Here is a 22,048-nt window from a genome sequence, read left to right as displayed (position 1 = left end):
CCCTTAGGGCATGTCTGTGTGCCACATTGCACACATGCCCGTTTTGGGGGTGCTAGAGGGTGTCAAAGTGACACCCCCTGCACCCTTGTGAATTCTTTAATTACTGATTCTGTAAATACCGAATCGGTAATGCCTAATCATTCCTATGGGCTTCAAAGCCCATAGGAATGAATGGGCATTACCGATTCGGTATTTACCGAATCGGTAATTAAAGAATTGTTAAGGATTCGGTAACGAATCCAGATGTTGGGACCTACATCCCATTTACCGATTTTGAAATACCGAATCGGTAAAATTCGGTATTTCAAAATCGGTAAATGGGATTTACCTACATCGGGCCCTAAATAAATATATAAAATAAGTATTCACCTTACACAACAGTAACATAATGTTTCACATCACACAAAATTAAAATGTACTACTCTAACTACAATAAATATTAAAATGACTTAAAATATAACAATTAACACAATAAAAATTATACTTTATAAATAATAAAAAATAGCAATATTCCCACTCCACTCAGTGCATCAGTAGGGAAAGTGATGGATCATGGAGGGATACAGTTTACTATTCCCACTCCAGTGACTGCAACAGTAGAAAAAGTGTTGGATTTTAAAATAAAAAAATATATTTTATTCCCATTTCAGTCAGTACTACATTACAAACAAACATTTCTACAAATTCAAAAAATAATTTCAAAAACAAAATAAAAATGTAGCAATTAACTATTTAAAATATAATGTATAGGAAATGTAAAATTAAAAGATCTCATAGAAATAAAAACATAAAAATATTACAAACAATATTAAAAATGAAATGCAATATTATTTTACGTATAAAATAATTCTCTTAAAGACTTTTTATTGATAAATTTCATTCATAAAATAAGTTGTTATAATTTCCTCCCACCATATAGACCTATAAACCCGAGAACCCTCACCTAAAATAAAAAAATTACAAACACAATTAACTTAATTAATAAAATAATTCTTATTAATTAACAAATAATTATTTACAATGAAATAACTTCCAAACCTGCACACCCATAAATCCCACAACCCATTCATAATTTTAAAAAAAGGACCTACACTATTAACATAATTAATGAACAATTAATTAATAATTAAATTGCTTTACAAATACACGTTATGTTCCGAATCTGCTTTCTCCACTCACGCTGAAATGTAGCCCCTTGTCCAGAAACTGTGGTTTTCTTGAAATGGAATCCTAGAAAACCAACAGAGCAACAGCAGTGAGACAACCGCTGCGGACCATGTGTGAGCCCCCTCTCGCCACAGAAGAAAGATGAGTTAATTCACTACTATTCAACATGTTTGGCTACTTCACTAGGTCACTACAGGGCCGCCTCCGCTTCTCTCGACTTCTTGACAGAGTCATGCACTTTGCCTCCATAGCACCCTTTAGTCTCCTCAGGTGCACTCCCACCTCATCACACCATCACCAGGCAGGCGTAGGAGGCCGCTCCACTGGGACACCAGCACCAGCCATTCACCACCGCTCTTTCTTCAAACTGTACTGAATAGTTATCCTTTGCAATCGAATGATGCAACCCTTCTGGTGTAGACATGTATGTTACATGTGCCTGCATGTGAAAGTAAGTGTTGCTATCCTAGAGGTGTTTCTATGTCAGTGTTATACATAACAACATAAATCGATTCATTCTTCGCTGTAGCTCTGTGCATTTTATGCTAGCCACCTCAGTCCCATCAATCCATGCGCTGTCAACGTTACTTGTGGAAGACTTTTTGTATCAAGTGTTATCTCTGCTTAAGAAATAAATGCATAAATCAATAGCTGAAAAACACAGAGTACGTCCAGGTCATAGGAACAAGCCTGTCCTAGCATCTGTCCGCTCTGTTGATCAATGAAGTCCAGATGCCATTAGGATGCACTTTAGATTTTAGAATCAAACCCCACGATTGGTGACCAGTTGAAGTCCATCCGTTCTCCTGTCGCTGATCTCCTGAGCGGGTTGTATACGGTAATGAGTGTTCGCTCCATGCCTGTTGTTCCGTCAGCCCCATTGATAGCTGCCATATTCGTTCCATGTTCCTGATGCCCTTCCTCACGAGCATCGTGTTTCTCATCTGATCTCCTTTTCTTCTCCTGCTACCTCCTTCTCTCCCTCTCCATCTGTCATTAGTCTCGCCCCTGTCTTAACCTTCTCCTCCCCACCTTTATCCCCCCCCCCCTTACCAGTTTGTTTCCTGCACCCTATCCCTTCCCTGCTTATCTGACCTGATTGTCTTCTCTCTTTCCCTTTGCCCCTTGTTTCTGTCCTTTCTGAAATCACCCCCTTTTCTACCTTACTTCCTGCCTTCTTTCTGTTTTCTACCTTTCCACCCTAGCTTTCCTGTCCCTCTTCCATCTCTTCATGGGTTATCACTCATCACCTTTCATTATTAGATACATACTGTCCCCATTTTTCATCTCATTTCCTGCTGCCTCTTCCTAACTTCGCCCTCTCCTCTGTTCTCCTTCCTTTCTTACCTCTGTAGCACCTAGACTCTTATTCCTACTTCCAGTCTCGCCATCGCTCTCTTCCTGCCTTGTTGCCCACCTCACCGCCTCTTGGTTTGTCTCTCTTGCTAGCCTTGCTATCTCTCACTCCCACAGACGGAAACTTGAGGAGTCTAGCGTATATTTTCTTGGCTGAAAGTGGAAAGGCCATGAGGTGGCGGTAAGAGGAAAGACTTGAACCCTAACTATCCGTGTTCATGATATTGAGAGCTCATGAGAACACACGAGGTGCATACAAAGCTTGTGTTTAGTTGTCTCCTGCAACTTTCTGATGCTTTTCTTGTCTCCCTCTCTTGCCAGTCTTAAAACTGGGCCCAGAAGCCTTCAAATTTGATGGTGGAGCCGAAGCTGTGGCTGTGCGACAGAACGAAAAGTACTACATTCTACGTCCCGAGGTGATCGAGACCTACTGGTATATGTGGAGGTTCACACACGACCCCAAGTATCGGCAGTGGGGCTGGGAAGCTGCACAGGTAAGTCATGTACCTGGAGGAGACATGCACTGTGTGCCGGCAGTCCTGATTCTGACGGCACTATAGTCTACTGCTGGGTCTGGCGGGGCTGCCTGCCAGGGCAGATTACGACCCCTCCCTCGTTCTGGTCTCTATCTTATCCATGCTGTATTGCCAGATGACTCTTTCACTTTAAATGGGTTTACGGTGCTTATATCTCTGCCAGTACTTGTACTGACGGGTGGCACCGTAAATGCCTTTTTGCAAAACAGAGGAGTCCACTACCCTTGAGTCTTTGGGAGCCCAGGAGGAGAAATTGAGGCAGATTTATGGGTTCAGGCAACAAAGGACCTCTAAAGGTGTTTTGAAGAAATACTATGTATGGAATAAAGTACCCCAGCCATACATTATAAGGATGTTGCAGCTCACGGAGGTGCTTTGTGACTAGTCTTGAATGAGTGATTTGTGATCAATGGTTCTCTAGATATCTGATAAGGTCTTGAATCCTTCATCAATGGTTCTCTAGATAACTGATAAGGTCTTGAATCTGAGATTTGTGATCAATGGTTCTCTAGATATCCGATAAGGTCTTGAATCCTTGATCAATGGTTCTCTAGACATCCGATAAGGTCTTAAACCCGTGATTTGTATTCACTGGTCCTCTAGACATCCGCTATCAGCCTCATTCGGAAGCGAGCAGGTAGTGTCAAGCGGATATATTAAACGCAGCTCTGTCCATAATTTCTGAGTCCCCCAGCCGAACAATGATTCTGAAGACGGTGGTCCTAAAGTAAGAGATTGTGAGCGCACCGTCAATGTCTTACTGGCTCGGCTTGAGGTTGATGCACAAAAGTAAAACTTTGGTTTTTGAAGAATATTTCTACATCCAACCACTTGATGGTGTGAAATTGCACAGCATGTCAATCTAGAACATATCCAGGCTACAAAACACACACAAGCCCTGATCTATAGAGGTCCTGATCACACGTTGCCTGCTGTTGGAATAGCGGTTACATCTCATGCGAAGCGTTCTCAAATCCATGGACTTTTAACACATTCAAGTGAATGTATGTGGGGACTTGTAGGTGGGGTGGGCAGGAGGGGGACTGTGGGAGAAGGGCAGGTGATAAATGTAAGCGAGGGCTTGTGGCCCGGGGGTGGGGAGAGAGAAGTGATAGATTCTTTTCAGGGAATGAGGCTCAGCTGTTGCAGTCAAAGTCTTGTGATTTTTCGGGTGGATTTCTCGGGTGGTTCACTCACACCCAGAAAGCATAAGTGTGGAAAAGCGGCCCACTCTGAATCACGCGGGGTGGTGCAGTGATTTTGCTCCATGTGACTCAAAGAGGGGCTCTCGGCTCCAGGTCTTTCTTGGTGACCTCATCCTCCAACCCTGGGTTTTCTGGAGAGTGGGAACTATGGGTGTCCACAAGCCAGAGGATTGCCAGGAGGTCAGATGTCAGCCAGGAGTTCACCACAGAGATGGAAGAGATTATTTGCGTGATCAAGGCGAGTAGGGAGGCAGATGCTGATGGGATTCTGTGCATGATGAACCAGAAAGCCTCAGAAGCATGCCCAAATGTCACTATTTTAATAATATAAAGAAAACTTGGATGGTTCTATATACTTTGCATAATTCTTTAATGACACCGATCTTTAAAAGAGGAAACACTGACAACCCAGCTGCATAACCCCTAATTTCCTTACTCAATTGATCTTCCCAAAAATGTTCTTGCTGTTTGTTGAGATAAGTGACGGCTTGGGCAACAACTACCCTTTAAGACCTAATCAAGAGCTTTTCCTCCGCATCGCTCCTGCGCACCTGTAAGCAGCATCATGCGGCTCCACTTTGACTTTACCCCAAAGTGTTGCAAGAGCCACAGATACGTGCCTCCTCTGCATGCTGATGTCATTTCCTTTCTTTCCGCACCTTCAGACGCAGACCCGTAGTTTGCTCCATCAACATTTTCTTTTTTTTAGCTGACACTCTTTTTATCAAGTTGCTCTCTCAGTATGCAAGGGAACATGTCCCCTCCAAGACAACTGGTTAAAGACTTGCAGGGCTGTCCCAAACAGATGTCTGTGACAGATCCCCCCCGAGTATATCTCTGGTGCCTAGGGTTCTCGCACAACTCATAACATAACAGAAGTATTTGTAATGGACACATTTACCCAAAAGGGCATCTTTGTGCTAAATAACACATGTTTTTTTTTACCCAACCCAACGGTACTCATTTTATCGACCTCAGATGAATCCCAAGGCGATCCGGGACCCAAGCTCTACATTGCTGAACACGGTCAGAGGTCCCGAACAAAGGTGAGGATGTAGACTCTTTCCCGAGGCCATTCCCACGAAAGGTCCTCTTCACACTCCAAGTTGTTAGGTAAGTCTGAATCAAAAAAGAAACCTAAGAAGTCAAAGCATGACTTCCCTCTTCACAGCACTTTTGTCAACGGAGGCAAGACTGAGGTGCTGGTGGTAGGGGTAGACCGAGCGGCCTGGACGTCAGAGTGGTGGCCACCCTGCCTAGGACCCACACCAATCCCATGCCAGGAGGCGAGGAATCTCGGTGTTTGGTTCGACTCTAACCTCACCTTCGGACCTCAGGTCAACCGTGTGATCGGCTCATGCTTTGGGACTCTTAAGACCCTCAGGAAGGTCTTGGAGTTCCTCCCCATCAAAGCCCGCCAAACACTTGTGCATGCCTTAGTCACCTCCAAAATGGACTACGACAACCTGCTCTACTTGGGGACCCTCGAGAAGAACTTAAACCGCCTGCAGGTTTTACAAAATGCCGCCGCTCGGCTGGTCCTCAGACGGCCCAGAAGATCAGCTTCAAAATCCGCGCTTCAAACACTACACTGGCTCCCGGTGAGAAATAGGGTGAAATTCAAAGCACTATGCACATGTCACCGGATCATCAACGGCAGGGCTCTCCTTCCCTTGCAGGACCTTCTGACACAATATGAGCTTGTGCGTTCTCTTAGATCATCTGGCACGGGACGCTTGGCCATTCCAAAGGTGTCCAAAGCCAGGATGGGTGGCAGGTCCTTTAGGTACCTGGCGGCATCCAGCTGGAATAAACTCCCTGTGGCTCTTCGCCTGAAACCCTCAGAGTCCACCTTCAGAGCTAAACTGAAAACACTTCTCTACTCCCAATAGTGTACCATCTTCCACCTCCCATGCCTGCACTAGGATCTCAGCGCGGGGACACGCCGTCGGCGTCACCATGCGCTCTACAAATCTCCCATTATTATTAATATTATTATTATTATTATTATTATTATTATTATTATTATAAGAAGAAGTTACATGGACATCAAGATGCCTATGAATCTAATCCTGGTCCCCAACCAAGGCACCAGTTTTACAGTTTATCCCTAACCAACCCAAATTCCTTCGTCCATCGGCGGCAACACTGCCACAGCATGTTTATCCCTCCAAGAAGGCAACTTTGCTCACCTTTGACACTCTTCCTGTTCCCTCTGACACACCTTCAGCCCCAGGATCAACGACAAGGCCCTCCACGACAACCTCAGCGAAAAGAGTCCAGACACCACCCCCCTCTTCAACACCGACAACCAGCCGACTAGCACCCCTTGGAAACCTGCCACCACTAAAGACACCACCACGACCATGAAGAGAACCTACTCAGGAGCCCCCACTGACCCCTGCCCACCGCACATCTACCACAGAGCCACCACCACCATAGCACCCGAACTAGGCCAGACCATCAACGCCTCCCTCGAATCTGGCATCCTCCCCGACGACTGGAAGCGGGCAGAGGTTAAGCCCCTCCTCAAAAAAACTCTTGCCCGACCCGACGGACCTGAAAATCTACCGGCCCATCTCCCTTTTTCTCTTCGCAGCCAAAGTCACAGAGAGATTCATCAACGCCCAGCTGACCACCTTCATCGAAGAGAACGCCATACTCGACTCCTCACAGTCCAGCAACCACAGCACCAATACCGCCCTCCTCGCTGCCACCAATGACATCCGCATGATACTCGACCAGGGCCACACTGCGTCCCTCATCCTACTAGACCTATCCGCAGCCTTCAACACCGTCTCACACCGCAGTCTCGCAGCTAGACTCCACGACGCCGGTATACGAGGAACCACCCTCTGCTGGATCCGCTCCTTTCTCTCCGGCAGAACCCAAAGAATCAGACTCGCTCCCGCCCTTCCTCTCCGAACCTACAGAGATCAACTGTGGAGTACCCCAAGGATGCTTGCTCAGCCCCAGGCTCTTCGATTTGTACATGGCCCCCCTCGCCGCCATCATCTGACAGCACGGACTCAGCAGAGTATCTTACGCCGACGACTCCTAGCTCATCCTCTCTTTCACGAAGAACCCCGAAGACACCAGATTCAGTTTCCAAGAAGAAATGAAAGACGTCGCAGCTTGGATGAGCAACAGCTGCCTAAAACTGAACTCTGAGAAGATAGAGGCCTTGAGACCCTCACAGGTGAGTAGCACGCTTTATAAACACCTGATTGATTGATTGATTGAAGGATCTATGGAGAGCTACCGCCAGTGGATCTGTACTCTATGCCATCTGCACCACTTGTCTCCGCTGGGTGGTTGCCATCATCCCCCAGCTCAATTTAGAATCGAACACCGCAATCTTTATTGGTCCCTCGCGCTGCAATAACAGCACTGGCGTTGGAGGAAGAACTTCTTTTCATATCAGATTCATACTCCCGGCTCCCGCCTCGGTCCCCGCAGCTAATCGCTGTTTGTGTGGAGGGCGTGGACACTAGCTGCAATCACGCACAGGGCTTTCCAGTCATAGAGGGGTCGGAGTCATCCCCCCGCCTGCCCCTCTACTTAAAGGGATGTGCCAGCGTGAGCGCCGCTGGCGCGCCTAAGGCAAACCCGTCTGTGCCTATTCGAGACCGGCCGGGACCAGGGGCCAGGATCCCTGCTCCCCGCAACTCTGACCTTAAGAGTCCTCTAGCTTACTCCAGAAACACACTCATGGCGTTGGACAGACATGCCCCAAGTATGAACGCAAGGTGCATCAAAGCATCCCCTGAACATACCGAAGGGCCATACTCATGCCTGAACTGCAAATGGTGCAGCCTAGGTGTTATATTCTGTAATAGTTGTGTGTTATGTAACCTGTAATCCTGTCTCTTTAACTGCATGTGCCATGTTATGTTTCTTTATACATTCCATATTCTGAACGGAGCTTTGCTCATACAGCATTCTGCTCTGCTTGTCAGTTGTAACCTGGATACCGCTGTTCTAGGACTTGATGCTGTGCTGACCAATAAACGTCTTAAAATTCAAGCTTCTAGTGGATTATTACACTAGGACAGGTCCAACGTCCACTCAAAGCAACAGGAAACCAACCAACAATTCAATGCTTTATACTTTACTTTACTATACGGCTGACCCCTAATTGATTCACTCCTCAGACGCTCTCAGCGCGAGGACTCAGGCCACGCCCACTTGTTTGGCCACGCCCCCCGGCGACGACTACATAACGCTGAGTAAAAGCGCCAGGTAGCCCATTGATCAGACTCCTGAGGCGGAAGCCGGGAGAGCGCATAGCGCATTGCATTGCTTTTTAAAATTGTAAAACTGTCACGAATTTACTTGTGCTAGTTTTTAAACTCACCACAGCAACTCTGCACGCTGCTAAGAAATCGAGCACTTTATCCAGTTCAGCTAGCGGATTCTAACGCTGCCGGCTGACCCCTAATTGATTCACTCCTCAGACGCACTCAGCGCGAGGAATCAGGCCACGCCCACTTGTTTGGCCACGCCCCCTGGCCACACCCTCAACAACCACTTTATAATGTGCTTATGGCGGAAGCGCAGCGGACGAGTGCAGCGGGAGCGCCGTTTGCGCGCCGAAGGCGCGCCTAAGGCAAGCCCGTCTGCGCCCGTCCGCGCCAGACCGAGTCCAGAGCCCACACCCCCTGCCGGTCTTACCCTCCCTCTAATCAAATACTCACAAGAATCTCTGCACCAACTCAGAGAACCTTCACATACTAGGTGCAACGGCCTCATTACCCCGGAGGATGTACATCCAAGATGCCCGAACTGCACCTACAGGTTCACGCCTTCCCCCCATCCAGAACCCGCCTGCCTCGAGATGGCCTTGCTCAACTATAGGTCCCTTCCAAAGCATCAGACAGAAATCAACTTACTGCTGACAGACTCCGCCATTGACGTCCTTTTCTTAACAGAAACCTGGCTGTCTACAAATTCCGACCCAGACATTATCCAATCATTACCTCCCGGGTACCTCATCAAAACCCACAACAGACCCACGGGTACGGGAGGGGGTTTAGCGATTATATATCGCGACAACCTGTCATGTCAGTTTAAAGACAGCCCCATCTTAGATGGCGAAAATGTTCTTTTCTCCTTACATCAGCCGCCGTCTACCACCCTATCTGGGATCTTAATCTACCGCCCACCAGGACAGGTAGGGTGCTTCATAAACTCACTAATGGACGCCATCTCCTCCCTTGCCTGCGTGACGCCAAACTTCACAATTCTTGGAGACTTAAATCTCCATTTCGATGACCACGCTAACAAACTTGCCTCAGATCTAAAAACCGATCTAGCCTCCCTCAATCTACAACTGCGGAACAATGTACCTACTCATACGAAAGGACATCTGCTAGATCCCATTTTTTCCAACCTCACCAAATTATTTGTACAAACCCCTTTGCCCCTCCCCTGGTCAGACCACTTTTTGGTTCCTTTTAAACTTCGACTTCCAGGGAAGAAGTCGGAAACTCCTCGTCCCCAGTTCCCATCACGCCCATGGAAAAAATTGGACACCAACCTCTGGGAACGAGCGCTGTCAGCCACCTTACCGATATTAGACCCAGACCCCTCTAAAGCCGAGGTCCAATCGCATGAATGGATTAACGATTCCCTCAACTCAGTCTTACCACCCAAACCTCTTCCAACTAGCAGGACACCCTCCAAACTTCCGTGGTTTACTCAGGAATTACGTGAACTAAGAAAGAAAGGCAAAAGGCTAGAGCGCCAATGGAGAAAAAACTGGAATACGGAAGACAAAAGTGAATACAGAGCCCATATTAGGCTCTATAAAAACGCTTTAAAAACAGCGCAGGCCACCTACTTTGAGGAAAAAATAGCCTCAGCGGCCAATTCCGCAAAAGAGACCTACCGCATAGTTAATCTCCTCACCAAAATGCAGGACCCACCGCCGACTCCGGACCTGGAGGGCGTAAGATGTAACCAAATGGCCGAGTTTTTCTCGGCAAAAATCGAAAAAATCCTGACCTCCCTTCCGGCCCCTCCACCTCCCAAGGATGCTCCATCACCTCACCTCTCCAAGACGCCCCGAGATTATGCACCTTCCCCCAAATCACCACTGAGATGTTTCTAAACATCTTACATACGGTAAAAAGTGGTGCCCCGTCAGACCCAGCCCCGATCAGTAAACTCAAACTGGTTGCTTCTACTGTAGCCCCCCCTCTTACCAACTTGGTTAATGCCTCTTTCAAAACTGGCACGGTCCCGGCAAACTGGAAAAAAGCCACGGTCAAGGCTCTTATAAAAAAACCGCATCTAGACCCCATGGACCCATCTAATTTTAGACCTATCTCACTGCTGCCGGCCATCAGCAAAATTGCCGAACGTGTAGCAAACCAACAACTCTCCAGGTTTCTGGAAACTAATCACCTCCTCCGCCAGTCTCAGACAGGTTTTAGACCGGGACAAGGGACCGACACCGCACTGCTAGCCGTGGTCGAAGAAACTAGGAGCATTATGGACGCAGGAGGATCAGTGGCAGTGATCCTCCTCGACCTAAGTGCCGCCTTCGACACGGTGGACCACGCAACCCTTATACACCGGCTCGGTCTGATAGGAGTGGCGGACTCCGCTTTAGCCTGGATTAAATCCTTCCTTGAAGATAAATCTTTTCAAGTGGCAGATGGGTACACCACCTCCAAGGCTCAGCCACTCAAGTGTGGGGTTCCTCGGGGATCTTCCCTGAGCCCCACACTTTTCAATGTTTACATGGCCCCTCTCGAGGATGTTGTCAAACCTTTTGGCATTAAAACTATAATGTACGCCGACGACACACAGCTGGTCGTTTCCCTCAACCAATCAGACAATTCCCTCGCCAATCTATCCAGTTGTCTTGAGAAGGTGCACCAGTGGATGTGTGACTCCTGGTTAAAACTAAACGGTGATAAATCAGAAATACTCCTCCTGGGAAACCCGAACAAAATCCCCACATCCCTTCCCTGGCCGCCATGTATGGGAACTCCACCATCCCCCAAATCCGAGGTAAAAAGTCTGGGGATATGGCTGGACCAGGATCTCAGTTTCAAGACTCAAGCCAGAAAAACTGCGGGAACCTGCTTCGGCCTCATAAAGATGGCACGAAAGATTCTCCATCTAATCCCCTCCCAATCCAGGAAACTCCTGATGCAGGGGCTGGTGAACTCCAGATTAGATTACGGCAATGTGCTGTATCTGGGGGCCCCAGCCTCTGTAGTCCACAGACTTCAATGTGCACAAAATGCGGCTGCAAGAATCCTAACCGGAACCAAAGCGAGGTGCTCGGCCAAACCAGCCCTCAGAAACCTGCACTGGTTGCCAGTTAACTAACGGGTCAAGTTCAAAACTCTGTGCATTGCCCACAGAATAATGCACGATGAAGGCCCCCCCATTCTCGGACCACTTCTGACACCGCACCAGTCCACTCTGATCTAACTCCCTATCTCTCGCGAACGTCCCTAGAATTAGGAAGACCAGAACTGGCGGTCGCCTGTTCTCCTACAATGCCCCCAGATTGTGGAACTCCCTTCCACTCTCTCTGAGGCAAGAACACAATCACCTCAGTTTCAGGAAGCAACTAAAAACCTGGCTCTTCCCCTGATTTCCCTTGATTACCTCTCCCCTGCTTCCCCACCTTGCTGGATCTATGGTCACTAGCGCTGGGATGCCCTAGGGTAGCTACGCGCTCTATAAATCCCAAATCAAATCAAATCAATCAAATCAGATTGGTACCCAAACACTCTTTTGAGATCTGGGACACAATCAATACATTTGACCCCAACCTAGTTTTTATCATCGATATCTGGCTCGATGGGAATAATTGCCCTGATATAGCTTATGCCCTACCCCCGAAATACACAATTTTATGACAGGATAGGCAAGGAAGAAGGGCGGGGGACTTGCCATATTATTTAAGGATGACCTCAACTGCCTCCCTATCACAGTAGCCCAGCTCGAAGAGCACAAACTACTACCATTTCAAGGGTCCAAAGGAAACCACATCTTACTAGGGGGAGCGGTGATTTATTACCCCCCTGGCTATCAAGCTGAATTTAGAACTACGCTGCTCACACAGCTATTTCCCGCCTGCCTAAAATACAAAAACGTCATGGTGGTCGGTGATTTTAATGTGCACTTTGAAGGCTAGAAAACCCAGTGGCCACGCACCTGAGTAACGACAGGCAGATCCTTCAACTCAAACAATGGATCCACGGCCCCTCGCACAACGCAGGCCATACACTGGACCTACTGTTTTCCAATATCGAAACCACTATGACTGAGGAGATTAAACCCGTCACGTGGACAGACCACTCCCTAATCTCCTCATTTCCCCAGCCCGCGATACCCACTAGACCCCCTATATCCATGCATGAATCATATAGAGCCTAGAAACTTGTCACTCCAGACTCATTTCAGCGACATTGGTCAACAGACAATCTAGAACACTTATGAACCCTCCATACCGACAAAGGGGCAGTGAATCTCGAAACAGAGATCAACCTCACATTGAATTTATGTGCTCCCAAAATCAAAGTGAAATCCACAAAAAGAACGATCTCAGAAAAGTGGTACACACCAGAACTCAAGGCACTAAAAAAGAAGTGCAAAACTCTGGAACACAGCTGGAGAACGTCCAGATCAGACACAGACAAAGTATCCTACAAAACCGATCTCAAGAACTACAATCATGCCATATAAAAAACTAAAAAGACATATTTTGCTCAAAGAATAAACGAAAATAGCAACTTAGCGAAAGAGTTATACAAAGTAATATGAGAACTATGCAAACCAACCTGTATGTCCCAAACGCTGCTCCCATCAGCAGAGAGCTGTGAAAAGATCAGTAACTTTTTCACAGACAAAATCTATTCGACATTCAACCCTAACACCCAGTAGACCCCACTAACTGGGAAAGAATAGACCCTCACTCCGAAGCCCATGCGAAACTGGACAGTTTTTCCCCGATCACCGAAGAAGTCGTCAGGACTATGGAAGAAGTCAAATCAGGACCACCCCTTGGCTCTTGTTCACACTTTATCTTTGAACAGATCGCACCCACCCTTACCCCATTCATTACGGAGCTATTCAACAAATCATTAGAAAAGGCAAACTTTCCAGAGACATGGAAACAAGCCATAGTAACCTCATTAATAAAAGGCAGGCGCAGATGTGACCAACCCGGTCAACTACTGACCAATCTCCCAACTCCTGTACCTCTCCAAAGTACTGGAGAATCTGGTCAATAGACAGCTGTCCAACTACCTGGAGGGCAATGACCAACTGGAGGCGTCACAAACTGGACTCAGGACCACCAACGGCACCGAAGCAACTCTTCTGGCCGCCATGGACACCATAGGAACATTACTGGACCAGGGCAAGGCTGTGGCCCTAATCCTATTAGACCTGTCGGCAGCGTTCGACACGGTCTCCCATCACCTCCTATTAGAAAACCGACACGGGAAAGGGATACACGGAAAGGCCCTTTAATGGCTCAGCTCGTTCCTGAGCAACAGAACTCAAACCGCGCAACTAGGCGCCTTCTCATCCACACCCAAAAAATTCAACTGTGTTGTCCCGCAGGGACATCCCTTAGCCCCACGCTGTTCAATGCCTATGTTTCACCCAGGCCAGGGACAGACTGATTTGCATATAGCCAGGTTCTGAGCTGGGGTGGGGCAGTGAGATAAATAACGGTGATGGATCAAGCCCTGATCTTTGGACTGGGTAAGAGTGGTCTGTTTAACTCAGACACTCTGTTCATCACCACCCCCTTTTTGTAAATCGTTTTTGGCCACTACAGGTGTGGCAGGGTATACTCAGACATGAGTCCCTTTCTCACTGCTCCATCAGGATTCAAGCAAGCCGGGCCGAAGAAGGCTGAAATGCCAGAAACCGGTCCCTGGTAGCTTGTCTCCTTTCTGGTGAAGAATTGGCTTGGTAGTTTAGTCTGCCCTGTTCCCATGATGCACTGGGCCAGGGACAGACTGATTTGCATATAGCCAGGTTCTGAGCTGGGATGGGGCAGTGAGATAAATAACGGTGATGGATCAAGCCCTGATCTTTGGACTGGGTAAGAGTGGTCTGTTTAACTCAGACACTCTGTTCATCACCACCCCCTTTTTGTAAATCATTATGTTTCACCCCTGGCAAAAATTGGGACAAAGTGGGGTTTTGGTGTTTGCTCCTATGCGGATGACATGCTACTAACAATCGCCATTGGTGAGGGGCACAACAACACCAAAAGAAAACTCAACAGCTGTCTCACCGAAATGGCAAATTGGATGTCGGACCACTGCTTAAAGTTAAATGCAGACAAATCCGAAATCCTGCTCCCCGGAGAAGTCAAACACATCTGGGACGCATCCTGGTGACCCCACTCACTTGGAGATGCCCCAGCACCCAAGCGTGTGCCAAAAATCTGGGTGTAACAATCAACGACAAACTATCCATGCAGGACCAGGTACGAACATTGTGTGGAAAAAGCTTTGCCACCCTGAAACGTCTAAAAAGGCGCTTTCCATGGATTCCCTTAGAAAGCAGAAGAACAGTCACACAGGCTCTGCTGGTCAGTAGACTGGACTGTGGTAATGCTCTCTTTGTAGGCATGCCAGAATACCTCTTCAAATGTCTACATGTGTTGCAAAATGCTGCAGCCAAACTGGTGTGTAACAAAGACAAACATAGCTCAGCGAAGGACAGCCGAAAACAACTTCACTGGCTGCCCATGCGCCTAAGAGCACGTTTCAAGCTCTTAGGGCATGCCCACAAAACACTCCACCACACAGGACCCAAGATCCTTCAGAACAAAATACGATTTTATACTCCCACCAGACCCCTAAGATCACACACCAAGCGCTCGCCGAAACTAAAAGGATCAAAAAGTCCAGAGCAGGAGGCTTCACCTTTTCTCACCTCACAGCACTGCACTGGAAAGAGCTTCCAGTCGAACTCAGACTGATCAAAGAATACAACACCTTCAGGAAAAAACCTGAAACATACCTATTTCCTAACGACTGATGTCATATCCAATAGATTCTCAGACCCTACTCACCACTAATCCATTATCTCAGCACCGTGATATCTTAAGGGATGAATGTCGCGCTTTAAAAATAAATAAATACATTCTGACAGCCGACACAATATAGGCCGAAGTCACATCCTCCACAACTTTTGACGCAATGGGTCAAACCTCATTCTGACTCAGATAGAACTCTGCCTTTACCTGGCCACATGCCTTTTGCTTGAGATTCAAAACACAGTCAACATGGTGATGGAGGTGACAGGCATGATGCACCCCATTCTTATGATGAGGACAATCTTTCATGGACTTTCAAGAATCCAGTGGGTTAAACCTCTCCCCAGATCCTGGGGTGAACTCTTTCCCCTGGCCCTTTAAAAGAGGAATCAGCCTGTTTTTACTGTGGTGATCAGGCCGGCTGCTGAAGTTCAGGACCTGCAACTTCGGTCTGTACAATTGACTGAAGCCCTGACGGACTTCCTGCAGCCTGGACAGACGTCCACAGGAATGCTTCTCCCTCTCAATGAAGTCCTGACGGGCGCACTGCTAGGTACTTGCAGTTAACAGACAGGTTGCCAGAAGGCAATGACCTTTTCCTGGTGATATTCTCTTCCTGATGCCGCACCCGAAGCCTGGAAGTTGGTGTGACAACTTCAGCTTGTCCTTGGTGGCACATGGACATCCGATTTGAGGCAGGAGGAGTTTGACTTCGACAGGTGGCTGTACATCACATCCAACCCAACAGGTGGGCGCTTAAAATCATCTAGCACGGTTATGCCCTACCAATTTGTGGTGCTGAAGAAGCATGTAGGCATTCTTTCTATTTTAAACCTTCGGCCTCTCAATTTCTTCCTGACAAAAGACAAATTCAAGATGCTGACATTGGCCCAATTTCTATCTGTACTGATCCAGACGACTGGATGCCAGAGCTGGACGTTCAGAACACCTATTTTTACATTCCCTTTTTGCACTCCCATGGGTGTGACCTCCGGTTCAAGGTGGGCCAGGAGCATTTTCAGTTTTCTGTGCTCTCCTTCGGCCTTACCACTGATCCCCAGGTGTTCGCGAAAGTGATGGTGGTGGTTGCAGCTCATCTTTGGAGTTGGGGATTCTGGTCTTACCCTACCTCAACCACCGGCTGTTGAAGGAGGGCTTGCCACAGTCTGACGTAGACCATCTCCAGACAATGGTGAACCTCCTCCCAACTCTGGGGTTTTCAATTAATCTGTCGAAGTCACACCGGACTCCTTCCCAGAGGCTTCGGTAAATTGGCGCCGTTCTGGATATGGTGCGATTTCGAGACTTTCCTTCAGATCAACACGTTTAGGACATTTGGGCTATGATCTGATGTATTCGCCTGGGTCCTGGGTCCCTGTGAAAGTGGCTCTGAGGCTTCTTGGCCTCTTGGCCTCTTGGCATCCTGCTACACCGGATGGCACATGCGGGCTGTGCAATGTGATCTCAGTCTAAGTGGGCCGAGCATCTACGGAACCTCACAGATCCCTTCCATTTGTCAGAGGAGACTGAAAAAAGCCTGCAGGGTGGCTGCTTAAGCAATATTGAACCTAGGCAAACCCCTCTCCTTACTGTACCCGGAACCGACACTCTTGACGGATGCATCGTTGCTGGGTTGGGGAGGCCATCTGGGAGAGGTGGAGAACAGAGAACTCCGGTCTTCATCGGAGACTCACCTCCACATCAGTCTGTTGAAGTTGCGGTCTGTTCACTTGGTGTGGAAGGCCTCCTTACGTCCATCAAAGGGAGGCTCATCTAGATGTTCACAGACAAGACCATTGCCTTGTGGTACTGCAACAAGCAGGGCGGAGGGGAGCCCTCGGCCCTGCGCCTCTGGGACTGGCTGCGTCAGGAGGGCATCATCCCAGTCGTAAACTAACTTTTGGTATTAGTAAACACCAGGGTAGATTAACTCAGTTATCTTCACCTGCAGACTATGTCTGGCACCTACATCCTGTAGTGGTGCACGGCATCTTAAGCAAAGGAAGGAATCTGAGCTGAATCTCTACGCCACTGCTGAGAACTCACAATGTCAGCACTTTTGCAAGCAGGCATTCCCACGAAGGCGGTGTTTCTCGGTGACACATTACGCGTGCAGTGGCGCATCAGACCCCTGTATGCCTTCCTGCTGCTGCTCATCTGCCACGAGCTCTGACTAAGATCAGGAATGACTGCGCCCAAGTCATCCGAGTGGCTCCAGATTGGGTCTGGAGAGAGTGTTACCCTCAAGCTTCTGTCCTCCATGTGCTGCTTCTGGATAATATTCTGTCACTGCAGCAGGACAGATCCCGGCCCTCAGGTCTCCTTAATCTGTTCCACCATGTGCAGAGACTGAGCAGCAACAGTTGACCACCTCGATCTCCCCCCTAAGTAGTGGATGTTTTCCTAATGGCCAGGCATTCATCGACAAGATCTGTTTATGCTGGATGCTGGGATAATTTTGTGCCTTGGTGCAGTTCCCACCACGTGGACCCATTTCAAGCAAAGTTGTCGTATTTGCTGCTTTTTGGGCCATCTTTGGCTCAGCCTGGTCTTGACGTGAGCACAGTTAAAGGCTACTTCTTGGCGCTTTTACATTTACTAGTCTAACAAGCTGTGTTTAAAACACCTGTAGTGATGCTTTTCGTTAAAGCCCTGGTCCAAATGTGCCCATCCCAACCTTCTGTAATGCCACGGTGGCAGCTTCATTTGGTGCCTACTCTCCTGGTTCCCCATTTAGGCTGATTCACAGCTGTCCTCTGCATCTCCGGACTCTCAAAACAGCCTGCATGATAGCGATAACTTCAGCTTATCATGCACGTGAACCACAAACTCTGGTCCGCTCTGTAGACCACCTTTTTTCCAGACAAGCTGGTGTTGCAGACTAGAGGGGGGTTTTAAATTAAAATTGTGATGTCCTTTCATGTTGGACAATCCATTACCCATCTAACATTCTTTGATCTGCCTCACCCCTCAAAAGAGGAAGAGTGATGTCATGGCTTGGACCCCAATAACAGCTCAGAGATTTGATATCGTTCATCCCAAAGACCATCGAGTAGACGATCAACACCTTGTGGGGTTTGTTGTGTGAAGATGGGTAAGGCCGTGCAGAAAAGGACCGTATCAATGTGTATAGTCCACCGTATAAATATCTGCTTCCCTTTGGCCAAAAAGCGCCCCCAGGGGTCGTGTGGGCTCATGCGACCAAAGCCAAGGCTGCTGCTACTGTGCAGAGTGTCTATTCTCAATAGTGACGGCGTGGCGGGGAGCGCCAGTTAAGTGGCTTTCTATTTTTTGTATTGTTGCTTTAATTTGTCGTCGTCTGTGAACTACCCCCACCCCACCCACCGTGCGTACCTGCACCGGCCGCTCCTGTGTGAAGGTAAAACCTTGACCGGGGACTCCCACCTAGTGTATCCGACCAGGGCTCCATCACAGTCGGCCTCAAACTTTGACTTTGTCCCGGTCAGAGGCACCCAAATGACCAGAAGTGGCACAGTTTGTTTCTTAACACTAGAAAGTGTTTACTCTTTAAAAATTCATATCTCCAGTTCCCTACAACGGATGTTTTTGGTTTTCTTGTCATTTTTAAGATAAAAATATGTCCAATTTTTATAAATTGGTGTTTGATTTTTATTATTTGTCGTGTCTTAATTATTTACTGAATTGGTCTTTTTAAATGCTGTACATTCCTGTCTCTGAAGTTAAGCCTGCCTGCTCGCAGCCAAGCAACCAAGGTTTGAGCTTGGGAATACATTTCTGGGTCCTATGCTGAGCCCTAGACTGTTACTGGTCTTATTGCCAGTGACTGATTCATATTTACCACAACTAATAATCCACTTTCCACCAGTATCCCCACAGCTGACCTCTGTGAGCAGCTGCACGATCCACTCCACACACGATCACCAAGCATTTCTGTCTGGATGTCTCCGCTCGCCAACAAGCTAGAGTCGGTCACTCTGTTATAAGACCTTGTTTCAATCTTTTGCAATAAACACGGCTAGCCACCGCCAAGGAAAGAACTTCTTTACAGTCCATCCAAACGTGTATCTACGGCCACACATGCTATGAACGGAATATGTTACATGCCGTATCACCATCAGTTCATAGTGTGTGGTGCTGTCAATTCACATGTGCTCACCCGCCTCTCCGGGCGTTTTTGGTTGTTGCTGGTCTACAGATCTCCAAATACATATTACATTCTTTATATTTAACTTCCTGCATGGTCACCAAACTGTCCTTTCTACAATCCACCTCTGTGCTCACCCACTGTCCAATCAATCAGGTGTTTGTTAAGCGCGACTGCTCACCTGTCAGGGTCTCAAGGCTCTGGGGGGTGAAGGTTCCAGTCCATCAAGGAGGGGGTCTGTCGAAGAGCAGGTTTTGAGGTTTCTTGTGAAGATGGGTAGTGATTTTGCCTGTGTGAGGTGGAGCGGAAGGGCTTTCCAGGCTCTGGCCGTGAGGGAGGAGAAGGAGCGGCCTCCCGATCTGGTCTTTCTGGAGTGGGGGACCATGGTGTAGAAGAGCTGGGCTGACTGTAGGGTCCTTTGGGGTGCGTGGAGTTTGAGTCGACTGTTCAGGTATGCTGGTCCGGTGTCGTGGAGGGGCTTGTGAGCGTGGGTGAGCATCTTGAAGGTGACTCTAGCCTCGATGGGGAGCCAGTGGAGTGTGCGCAGGTGCTGGGAGATGTGGCAGTGTCTTGGCAGGTTGAGGACCAGTCTTGCGGCCGCGTTTTGGATGTTCTGTAGCTTGGGGGTGATGTGAGAAGTTAGCCTGGCATATGATGTCCACTAGTTATAGTGGGTACCTTGCACCAGTCTAATCGATCCTTATTGATGGTGGTTGTAAAGTCAAACTTATAGAAAGCTATCCTAGTGGTAGCATGGACCGGCAGTCATCAGGCTAATACTTCAGAGAGCGCATGAAGCAAGTTGTTTTACCAATTATAATCCCTTGAATACCAAATGAACGAATAACATTAAATAAATATAGACACAGTCGTTTCTATATTGGTGTGACATGTCCAGCCGGACAGAGGTCAATAATTTAGTTTAGAGTAGTAGCGACAAATTCATCAACAATTTACAAAGTGGGGCACAGGCCTGTACCCTACTAAAACCAACACAGAGAGTGAAACACAAAGGGCTTTTAGGCAAAAGCTTACGGTTCTGTAAATAGCACAATTTCAATAGTAGAACAGGGAATTTCAGACACCTTTACATGTTAAATGACACATGGTACATAAATGTATAAGGTGCGCAGTTAAGGTCGACGGCGTTTCGATCCCACTACATAGTTATAGGGATCATCATCAGGACATTTAGTAAATGCCTAAACGATACAAGCCTAATTTGCCGTGACTGAGCCAGTGTGGAGAACCGGTGACTTGCAATGAACAAAGTTGTGGAAGGTACCCAGAGTTTTAGTCCAATATGAAGCGTCAGTTCAATTAGTACACAATACGAGTGATCGCTTCAAATTTAAGCAAAATAGCCTAGATTTCCAAAGAGTGTCGGTCCCTCACGATGGCATCCTACACTGTTTTAGTAGGGTACAGGCTTGTGCCCCACTTTGTAAATTGTTGATGAATTTGTCGCTACTACTCTAAACTAAATAATTGACCTCTGTCCGGCTGGACATGTCACACCAATATAGTAACGACTGTGTCTATATTTATTTAATTTTATTCTTTTGCTTGTAAGGGACCACTGCTGTTTAAAAAGAGTCTACTCCCAAGGTCCCTTGCTGACTTGATTGGGTGCCCTGGTTGCTTTCAAATATATTGAATACCAAATGAAAGGACACCACACAAGGTATATATCAAATATATATGTATTTATTCTAAAGGCAACCTCTCTGCCCTCTTTGAGGTCAGAGGTAAAAATAAAATACAAGTCACTGAGTTAATATATACGATAAGTTGCACAGTATACGTTTTGCCCTAGGGGCCTCACAAACCATATACTAAAATAGTGGTATAAGAACCACGTCTGAGATAGAAAGCAGGCCTAGGGCCTAGGGAATCGCTGGGGCTTCTAGGAACAACCAAGGGTAGAAGGCCCACGGGAGACGCGTGCAGTGTCTAAACACAGCCGCGGGCTACCATTGACTTTCTATGGGAAACAAACAAGTTACAAATTTACAATTTAAGGATACTTCCGTATGGATTACGATGGAACCCTTTTTTTGACGTAGACACTAGGAGGGTCAATACCCTCGAGACTACCAGAGTATTCGTGTGACCTCACCCACGGAAGCCTGGTGTATAGGTGTCTTTTGATGTCGGGTTTTGTCATCGATTTCAATGGAGAGCTGCAAAGAAGTGCTGCAGGCTACCAGAGGAAAAGTGTCCGGGTGGATCCAATGGTGGATCGAAGAACTGAAGAACCTGAAAGCAGAAAGGGCAGAGTCTGGTTCACTTGCCAGTGACCAGGATGGCGATGGAAAGGTGCCAGCCAATGTCGGGGGATTTCAGGTGAAAAGGTGAAGCTTGTCTCTTCAGCCACGAGGTCCAGGAGGCATCGACGATAACCAGGAGCTGGATTCGAGCTGTCCCACAAAGGATCTAGTTGACTGCAGTGTCGGTATCCGGATTGGACCCAACAAGCCTTGGCAAACGCAATCCACGCCGGATGTCGAGATTGGCTTTGTTGCAGACCAGCAAGGTCTGGGCCTCTTCTCCTTTGTAGGGAAGCTGGAGCAAGCCTGGAGTAACCAGGAAAGTAAGTTACATTCAAAAGAAAGTCTTCGGGGGGCTC

The 22,048-nt window shown here is 47.6% G+C and overlaps 1 protein-coding gene across 2 annotated transcripts in view; it reads left to right on the top strand.

Annotated features, from left to right (window-relative positions):
- The window catches only part of LOC147663157 (mannosyl-oligosaccharide 1,2-alpha-mannosidase IB), a 451,075-nt gene that overhangs the window by 392,733 nt on the left and 36,294 nt on the right, over positions 1–22,048 (top strand). For both annotated transcript variants that reach the window (XM_086950629.1, XM_086950628.1), the window contains one exon: positions 2,845–3,017. In XM_086950629.1, the coding sequence (XP_086806755.1) occupies positions 2,845–3,017 (173 nt within the window). The remainder of the gene's footprint in view (positions 1–2,844; positions 3,018–22,048) is intronic.

This window comes from Lissotriton vulgaris, unplaced genomic scaffold (genome assembly GCF_964263255.1).
Source record: "Lissotriton vulgaris unplaced genomic scaffold, aLisVul1.2 SCAFFOLD_542, whole genome shotgun sequence".
In the NCBI taxonomy this organism is placed as follows: Eukaryota; Metazoa; Chordata; class Amphibia; order Caudata; family Salamandridae; genus Lissotriton; species Lissotriton vulgaris.
Note: the sequence above shows the minus strand (reverse complement) of the source record. Positions and strands in the feature narration are given on the sequence as shown.